Source organism: Parus major, chromosome 4 (genome assembly GCF_001522545.3).
Source record: "Parus major isolate Abel chromosome 4, Parus_major1.1, whole genome shotgun sequence".
Taxonomy (NCBI): domain Eukaryota; kingdom Metazoa; phylum Chordata; class Aves; order Passeriformes; family Paridae; genus Parus; species Parus major.
This window is the reverse complement of record NC_031771.1, coordinates 63714332-63723434: the sequence shown is the minus strand read 5'-3', so window position 1 is coordinate 63723434 and position 9103 is coordinate 63714332. Positions and strand designations below refer to the sequence as shown.

General features: G+C 50.8%; 2 protein-coding genes across 2 annotated transcripts in view; one reads left to right on the top strand and one right to left on the bottom strand.

The window, feature by feature from the left end:
• The window catches only part of RPIA (ribose 5-phosphate isomerase A), a 17208-nt gene extending 16679 nt beyond the window's left edge, over nucleotides 1-529 (bottom strand). Inside the window, exon 1 of the mRNA XM_015625388.1 lies at nucleotides 287-529. Within this exon, the coding sequence (XP_015480874.1) occupies nucleotides 287-469 (183 nt within the window). The 5' untranslated portion in view covers nucleotides 470-529. The remainder of the gene's footprint in view (nucleotides 1-286) is intronic.
• A 6803-nt stretch (nucleotides 530-7332) lies between these two features.
• EIF2AK3 (eukaryotic translation initiation factor 2 alpha kinase 3) overlaps nucleotides 7333-9103 on the top strand; it is a 42069-nt gene continuing 40298 nt past the window's right edge. The window contains exon 1 of the mRNA XM_015625415.3: nucleotides 7333-7665. Within this exon, the coding sequence (XP_015480901.1) occupies nucleotides 7403-7665 (263 nt within the window). The 5' untranslated portion in view covers nucleotides 7333-7402. The remainder of the gene's footprint in view (nucleotides 7666-9103) is intronic.

Here is a 9103-nt window from a genome sequence, read left to right as displayed (position 1 = left end):
CTGGAGCCCCTCCGTGCACTCCATGGCCACTGCATGCATTGAGGGACCCCAGCACCCTGCAGCCACTCTGTGCTTTGGGAAGTCCTTGCCACCCCGGAGTTTCTCTGTGTTTTGGGGGGTCCCTGCAGCCCAGAGCCCCTCCACACACTCCGGGTCCGTCCGTGCTCCGGGAGGCTCCGAGCACCCCGCGGCCGCTCCGCGCACCGGGGCTCCGAGCACCCCGCGGCCGCTCCGCGCACCGGGGCTCCGAGCCCCCCGCGCCCCGCAGCACCCCGGGCTGCCTCACCTGGACGTGCTTGTCCACGGCGGCGAAGGCGGCCCGTTTCTTGGCCTCCTCTGCCATGGTGCCGCCGAGCCGCCCGCGGGAGAAGCCGCGCCGCGCCGCCGCCCGCCCCGCTCGGACCCTCCCTGGCGGCCGGGCAGCCAGGGGCGTGCTGCGGAGCAGGGCGAGCCGGCCGGGGAGCCGCATGCCGGCGCGGCCCGCCCCCGGGGGGCTCTTCCTCACGGGCTGCAGGCCTGGGCCGTGCCGGCTCCTCTCCTCCTCCGCCTCCTCCACCTCCTCCTCTTTCTCCTCCGCCGGCAGGCTGGGACTTGTAGTGCTGCGAGCGGCGTACTACAGCTCCCACAATGCCCGACAGTCCCCGGAGCAACTTGTTGCATCGATGTATGTACAAGTACCGATAGACCGGGTTTGCCAGGGCTGGAAGGGTTCGGGCATTTCCGCGAAGAGCAGAGGGATGCGGGGGTGCCAGCGGGAAGTGCTGGGGGAGAAGGGAGGATGGCGGGGTAAGCCCCTGTAGGAGGCCAGGCAATGCACTGAGCTCGAACTATGGCCGGGCTTCCACAGGCTTTGAGGAAGAGCCTTTCTTAGACTTTCCCTCAAACTTTCTAGCACGATCTCCCTCAAAAGTAGCAACATGGACGTGAAAAATGCCAGGGGTCCTGTCAGCACATGGTACAAAGCAGCACTTAGTCCTTATCTTGCCCTGCAGGAGGGTCAGGACAAAACCCCGTGGATATTGCCTGTCCTGAAGCACACAGAGACTTTATTTGCCATAGTTTTTTCCTCTACTCTGGGATGACCTCTGATGAAGTTGTTTCTGAAGCATATTAGAGAGGCAGAGCAACCTTGAAGTCCCTCTTACACCGGCATTTTCACTCCTGTGAGCCACATTAGGACCATTCACAGGCACCTCAGTTTCTCTCCAGCTACAATCCCACAAAGGTGGATGAGAATTGCAGGTATTCACCCCTTAGTGCTCCAAGGTCAGGCCACAATTCGTAGAGAATAATCTTTTTATTTGCTTAACAGAAAAGCTGCTGCTGACTTTTTTAATTCTGTGTATGACTGGCTTGCTTTGCTGCCAACCTCTGCGATTCTGCTGTGATTTTCAAGGACTAGAAACATTTCCTTTTGTTCTCCCTGGGCAGGCACATGAGTCCTTGAACAATGGGGTGGGATTTCAACAAAGACTCTATTATCATTGCCCGGGCTTAGCTCGGTGAGGCCTTACCTTTCTGTACAGAGTGGGTGACTAGCTGTTAAGAGCAGCACGTGGTTCTGTGCAGTGGTTCAGTGCTTCCTGCCAGCTGGAAACGATTTTTCCTGTAAGTTACCAATTTATAGTGTAAATACACACATCTAGTGGGTTATATGTTCAGAGGGAATCAGACCCAAGAACTGTGTTCTTCCATGATGCAAGAAGGGTAAAACTGAAAAAGCAGCTGAGTTTTGGGAGACATTACAAGATCATGTAGTGACAGGACAAGGAGGAATGGCTTTAAAATGAGAGTAGGTTTAGATTAAATGTTAGGAATAAAAAAATTAAATATTAGGAAAAAAAAATTACTGTGAGGGTGGTAAAGCACTGGAACAGGTTTCCCAGAGAAACTGTGGCTGTCCCAGTGTTTAAAGCCAGGTTGGAAGGAGCACTGGGCAACCTCATTTAGTGGAAGGTGTTCCTGCCCACAGCAGGGGATTGAAAAGAGATGATCTTTAAGGTCTCTTCCAACCCAGGCCACTCTGTGATTCTATGATTATTCTGTTCAGTATCCTAAGTATTTGACTGAAATGAAGAACAGTTACTAGGGTTTTATGCTGACTTGGGAAGTCCATTCTGGGCTTCTCTCAAATCCCACTGTTGTGGGGAGTGTTAGTGCAGAAGTGTGGAGTGATAAACCTGTTGTCCCTTCACAGCAACAGCTGATAGCTTTGGCTTGAAACACATATTGCAGTGCCTGGTGAAACACAAACATTTCTACTTCTAGATAATGACCTTTCTGTTAGAAATTTATCTCAATCTGTTGGTGAGTTACAGCTCCAATGAAAGCAGAAAACCTTTCATTTATGCTGTGCTGAGCCTTGCCCGTGCACAAAAAAAATTGGTATTGGACAATTTAGTAATGGTTCTTCTGTGAATTTCAGCAACAACCAGCTCTGCTTGCAAACAGCTCAAAGTCCTTTTGTGCAAGCCTGGTTTTGTCCCATGTCAAAGCTTCTCCAGGAGCCCTCTGTGCTTCATTCTGAGGAGGTGTTTGAACCTGCTTTGAGCAGCCATTCTGCCTGTCAAACAGTGGCAACTGCGAGGTGTCAACCCCAACAGAAACCACGCTGAGGAACGGAGCAGCTCAGCCCTTTCAGGCCGTCACGGTGGCTGCGTGACTCCGGGTGCAGAATTCTGCATCTGAGGCTGAAATTACATGGTAGGAAAATTACATGGTACTGAGATAACAGCTTGCTGTTGACAAAAAGGGAAGAGCCTGCTCTTCACTCCCTTCAGCCACCATCCACACACAGCCTGGGTACAGAGTTTATGCTGGTGCTGGCATTCCCATGACCCTGTACTGATTCACCTTGCCACTCAGGAAAGAAAAGGCAATTTCCTCTTGCCAGGTGACTGAGTTTGAACTGGTAGTTCAGCTGAGGTTGAACTACCTGAGTTTGAACTGGATCAGCCAAACTTTATATATCTCTCTGAAAGGGAGTTTTGTAACTGGCTTCAGCTGCCCTGATCTAAGACAGAAAAAAAAAAAAAAAAAAAAAAAAAAAAAAGAGCATTCCCACCTTATTGCTTGCCAGGTTTTCCTGCTACTTCCATATGTTGGCAGCGAGCTGTTTTTTCTGAAAGGTAAAGCAACCACAAAAATCAAGGTCAGTTTTCCCTGACCTTTCCTTAGTAAGGCAGCAAAGTCTGTCAGCTGATAAAGGGATGGCTCTGGGCCCATCTTCCATGGCAGGCTAAACCCAGCCTAAAGCAGCTGGAAAAGTGCATTCTAACCTGAGTGAAATCCTGGGGAAAGCACAGCCCCTCTGGGTGGGGAATTTGTTGATCCAATTAACTGTACTCCTCTCTCAGTGATTAGATATGGCACAGCTAAAACCCAAGACCCATGAAAGTAAAACTTCACCAACACACTGGTGAAACCAAGTGTAAGACTGAGAATTTCCAAGACAAGCTCTCTTTCTGGTTGGTAGCAGCACTCCAGGCCTGTTAGATCCCTGCAATTTATATTCCAGTGACCTAATTTTTCATCCTGCAAACTCCAGTTGGGTGACATTTCCTCTGAATAACACCTGCCTCCCTGCTTTTCTCTGGTTTGATCTGTCGGGTGAAGAATTACTTGGTTTTATTCTGCTTGTGAGAAGGCATCAGCAGGGGTGTGGGTATGTTAATTACAACATATGCAGCTTTTGGAAGGTCTGGATTCTCCTGGAAAAAGGAGGCATTAGGAACGGCCCAGGGCACAGGGCAGCCACGAGGTGGCACGCTGGGCTTTCACTGCCGCGCCTCACTCTTCCATGAGCAAGTTATTCGGGAAAAGCAGGCAGATCTTCAGTGGAGTTATGTAAAACACCATTCGTGCTAACATCCATCCATCCTGCAAGAACAGGCTTTGATTTCCACATAAGTGGCTAGTCAGATTCAAAGTTATTGTCATATGACTGAAATAGATCTCTTATGTCAGTCAGTCAAAACAGAATGGAGGATGTGAGTCATGCTTTGCAAAAAGCAGGAAGTTTGGTTTTGTTGGCGCAAATTTTTAATACAGAAAGAAAATTATAGGGCTGTATTGCCACGTTTGTCATAAAGATTCGAGAATAACGTTGTCCATCCCTTGGAGAAATGTTTCCAAAACAAGAAAAACAAGAGCTTTCGCACTCTGATTATTATTCATTATTCCTCGGTGCCACGGAATCTAGGAGGAGTCTAGAAGAAAACGTGTCCTCCGCTGAAAACTGCCAGATCCTCCCCAAAAGAAAAGGCTGCAATTGGAAGGCTGCTGATCTGGGCGGGGGGTGGGAGGGAACACGAGAAAATGAGGTCATGACCATGGGTGTGAGAGGGACACCTGCACGGGGTGATTGATGTTTTACCTTAAGTGTAATAAACCTTCCTGACCCAGCACAAAGGTAGAAGTGCAAGTCTAGTCCTGATATATCCCGATATTCTGGGACTTTCTGGGGTCTGTGGTTATGTCTCTGAGTCCCTCAAATAACTGGTGGGACAAGGGATAAGTTACTGTAAAAAGCATGGCAAGGAAAGTTTTTCTTCATTGTCTAGAAATATAATGGAGTTTAAAATTTAAATAAATTTACCCTTCAACGTGACTGTTAAAAACATCACCACGCAGGAAAAAATAACTTAAATGGAGACAGGTGCAGGGGAGGGCAAGTTAGAGCAGAGAGCCAAATGTGTAAGGGAAGAATAAAAGCCTTTGGCTTGGTTTGCCTTGAGAAACAAGGAATTTGATTACCCTTTATAAACATATGAATGGGTAGACACTCAAGAGAGGAGTTATCTAAATAAAGAAAATAGTAGCACAAGACCATATGGGTACAGTAATAAAATGTCATTTAAGTTACTAAAAATGACATGCGCCATTTGGCATGTGGCACAAGGTAAATTCTTTTGGACTTTGTTATAATGAAGGAAGTAAAAAAAACCCAAACAGAGATTCCTGGATTGCAATTCAGTGGTTGGCTGGGGAGCACTGTTTGTGACCTGAGTTTGTATACACCTTGTGCTCTAAAAGAGCTGTATTTCTAAATCAACAGAAAATAAGAGTGCAAGCAGGAAGAAAAATTTAGGTAGAAGTCTAAAAATGGCAATTATGAGCTCTTTTTAAATAATTAATTGGGCGATCAAAGAGCCACAACTTCAAAATCAAGAGAGAAAAAAACATTTTGTTTTATTAATGGACTGGAGAGTGTGAGTAAAATTAAAAAAGAAATAGCCAAAATGGAGGAAGCAGGAAATAAAAAAGTGTTGGTATAAATGAGAAGCTGTGAGAAGCAGAGTAGTTATTGCAAGTGAAGCACATCAAAGGAAATCCATAGCTGGCAAGGCTAAGTCCCAGAAAACCCTAGAAATGAATGGTACAGGCCCATTACTAGATGGACATGATTAAAATGTCAGTAACAATGCAGAAGTGTTCATTGAACATTTATGATCTATGTTTGTAAAGAAGCAGGAAGGTACATGTGGGGGGGGTCACTTGACAGTGATGTGATTAATTTCAGTGCATTAGTGACCAGTGGAGCTATTGTCTTCCAGGGATAACTGTGGCCCAGGAGGTTGGAAACAGCTGACTGCAGAGACCCCTTGTGTGTTGACATTCCTCTTTAGTGAACCTTGATAGACTAGAGCAATTTTAGGAGGCTAAAAAAGTGTCAGGTTTGTACTTGTCTTCAGGAAAGGAGGCTGTATGATATGGAGTAAATGTAGATTTAATAACATCAGATCTATGGATAATGTTCTGGATAGATACCAAAAAAGGTTGTTATGTCACTCATTAAAGAATTAGTAATGCCAGTCAGAGATCCAATAGAAATCTCATTTCATGCTTCTAAAAGACAACAAATAATTCAATTTCCTCCCGTGTAATAAACTTTTAGAAGCATTTTTACTTAGAACTACACAATATTTTAATTAAACAGGGTAATAAAGCATCAGTGAAGAATACATTAAACACTGGTTAGAGAGATTGTATTTTTAAGTGGTTATAAATCACTATTGAAAAAGGCTACTTTTAATAGGACCCTCCAGGATCATATGTGCTGTACTACATGCATATGTAATCAATATTTTCATTAGTCATTTGGAAATAAATACAAAATCAGCCCTAATCCAATTTGTAGATGACATCCTCATCAGTCAGGTAGTGCCATCAGGATGACAAGGGTTGTTCTTCAAAATATGGTAAACTGGGTCTGGAAAAACCTGTGGGGAAACTAACCCTGCATGGGGCAATTATATATCATAGATATAATTTATATTAAGTATACCATAAACAGAGACTCACAGAATGAGTTGGGTTGGAAGGGACCTTAAAGACCACGTCATTCCATCCCCTGCCACAGACAGGGACACCTTTCACTAGACCAGGTTCCTCAGAGCACCATCCAGCCTGGCCTGGAATACTTCCAAGGATGAGGCATTCACAATTTCCCAGGACAGATCTGTGAACACATGGAAGGAACACGAGTTTAAGGTACCACAGGGGCTTTCTCGGGCTGCTGTGACACCTGGCCAAAGTGCTGGGGCAAGCTGTCATGGGCCTGTGTGTGCTGGGTGGGTGGCACAGAAAGCCCACAGAGAGGTGGGGTCACCTGGGGTGAGGTCACTTGGAGTCAGCACGACCCAGATTTCCGTATCGGGGATAGGGTTACCTGTACCACCCAGAACAGCCCGGGGGGGACACCACCGAATGACAGAACCAATTCGTCTGGACAAGACCTCTGAGCTGACCAAGTCCCACCTCAGTCCGAACATCCCCACGGCACTCAGTGCCATGTCCTCTCTTCCCTCGATGCCTCCGGCCGGTCATTCCCTCACGGCCCGGTTCCCGCCCGACGACTCCATTCCGCTCCGGGTTGGGGGGAGGCACTTTCTGCGCCCCACCTCCCCCCGCCCCGGGTGGTGCGCGCCGCTGGCCCCGCCCTGCCGGCTCCGAGGAACAGCCACGTCTCCAGCCCGGCCGAGGAAGGGGCGGGGCCGTGCCGCCCGCGCGCCGGCCGGCAGCCAATCGGCGAGCGGCCCGGTGAATCATGCGCTCGGCGATTGGTCGCTGCTGCGGTAGAGGAGGGGGAGAGAGCGGCGTGGCTCCGATTGGCCCGGCGGGCTCTGTTGACAAACACCCAGCTCCTCCCCGCCCCCCGCCGCCGGGAACGCCAATCAGAAGGAAGCGGTGGGCTGAGCGGCGTGGCAGCGGACCAATAGGATGCGTGTCCGCCTCGCAGGGGCGGGTGCGCGCGGGGTGCCGGTACGTGGCGGGCGGGCGTGGCGTGGCGGGCAGGGCTGCGCGCGCGGCGGGCGCCCATTCTGTGGCGGCGACAGCGGCGACGGCGACAGCGGTGTTCATGTCCTAACGGGTGGCGGCGGCGGGCGAGCCGGGCCCCTCCATGCGGGGGCTGCGGGGCCGCAGCGCTCTGGCCGCCTTCGCGTTGCTGGTGCTGCTGGGGGTGGCGGCGGGCGGCCCGGAGCCGCCGCCGAGCGATGCCGCGGCTGTGGAGGCCGCGTTCGGGCTGGGGGCGGCCGCCGCTCCGGCCGCTCTGCCCGCTGGTTCCGCGGATGTGACAGTGGAGGACGATGAGGGCGGTGTGGCCCCCGCGGCGCCCGGAGAGCAGGAGACTGAGGGCAGCGGAGAGGCCCGGACCGGCAGCAGGTGAGCGAGGGAAGGCGGTGACTGGGGTGGGGATCAGTGCCTGGGTGAGAGTGCGGGATCGGAGTCTGGGGTGAGGGTCGGTGACTGGGATGGCTGTCGGGGTTCCTGAGGGAGGTCAGTGACTGGGTGGGGGTCGGTGTGTAGCGGCTGAGGGGGGTTCAGTGCCTGGGGAGGCTGAGGGGTGTCAGGAAAGACCGTCTCCGTCTGCTTAGTGGGGGTATCAGTGATTGAGATGGGGGTCAGTGTCTGGGATTGTGGTCTCAGCGTGGAGGTGCTGGGGAGGGGGCTCGGGTCGATGTGAGGGTACTGGGCGGGGGTCAGTGCCTCAGGTGAGAAGGGTGCCCTGTCTGGGGGTGCTGCGGGGGACACGACTGTGTCCAGGCTGGGAATCAGCAGCTGGGGATGTTGGGGAGGGGACATCGCGTGGGAAAAGGGCTGCAGCGTCCTGGAGGTCGAGTGTGGGGAAGGGACCGTGCAGGAGTGGGCTTGTACGGGAATAGCGCTGGGATGGGGCCGGGAGTGTTGGACTGGAAAGAGGGGAGGAGGGAGGGTTGCGCTGTAGGGTTATCGTAGGGAATGGTGCTTGGGAAAGCGGTGAAATAAGGGTGTCACAGGCCGGTGCGTGGGGCTGGACTGTGGGACACGCAGGGAAGTGTCCCAGGGCCGGAGGAGAGGTGTGGGGAGAAGGAGTGGAAGATACGAGTCCCGTGATGGGGCTGGAGTAGCGCTACAGGGATGGCCAGGCTGGACCGAGGGGGAGGCGGTGACAATGAGGAAAAGGAACTTCGGGACCTCACCAGCGCTGAGGTGCTTGTTCTTCACGTGGTTGTTAGCAGGGAGAAAGGGTGTCTTAGTTCTCAGACAAACAAGCTGCCGGATGTCACGCTATGTGACATCTGGCCCATCTGCTTACCGTGGTAATACCACGTCTAGATCCCTTCCTTGCCTTGGTCCCAGGTGGCAGTTCTGTGCCTGCGGGAAGGAGACCCTAAAGCATCTGTAGTCTAAACTCTTCCCAATACCCGCAGCTCACAGTTGCTCAGAGCACGCTGTCCCTTTCTGTCATTGTTTTGTTTTAAAGAAAATGCAGTTTCCCCGCGTACTTAATTGAGTGTTCAGCACAGACACTAGGGTGTGCCTGAGGGGAAGCCAAACATGCAAGGCAAATTGATGAACAAGTTTCAGAATATAACAAGGGGAAATAAAATTCTTAATAACTGCGTGTGGTAAGAAGCTCCGGCAAAAGGAAGACTTAGATGAATGACTCAAGTGCAGAAATGTTACTGAGCTGATTCCAGTCTCCTTTCTGAATTGGCTGAGAACGATGAGGTGATAAGCCACAGCCAGAGTTTAAAGGAAGAACGGCATGACTAAGTATTTGAAAACATGCTGTATTTGAAAACATGAAAGTGATTACCCCAAAGCTTGTTCTTAGTAT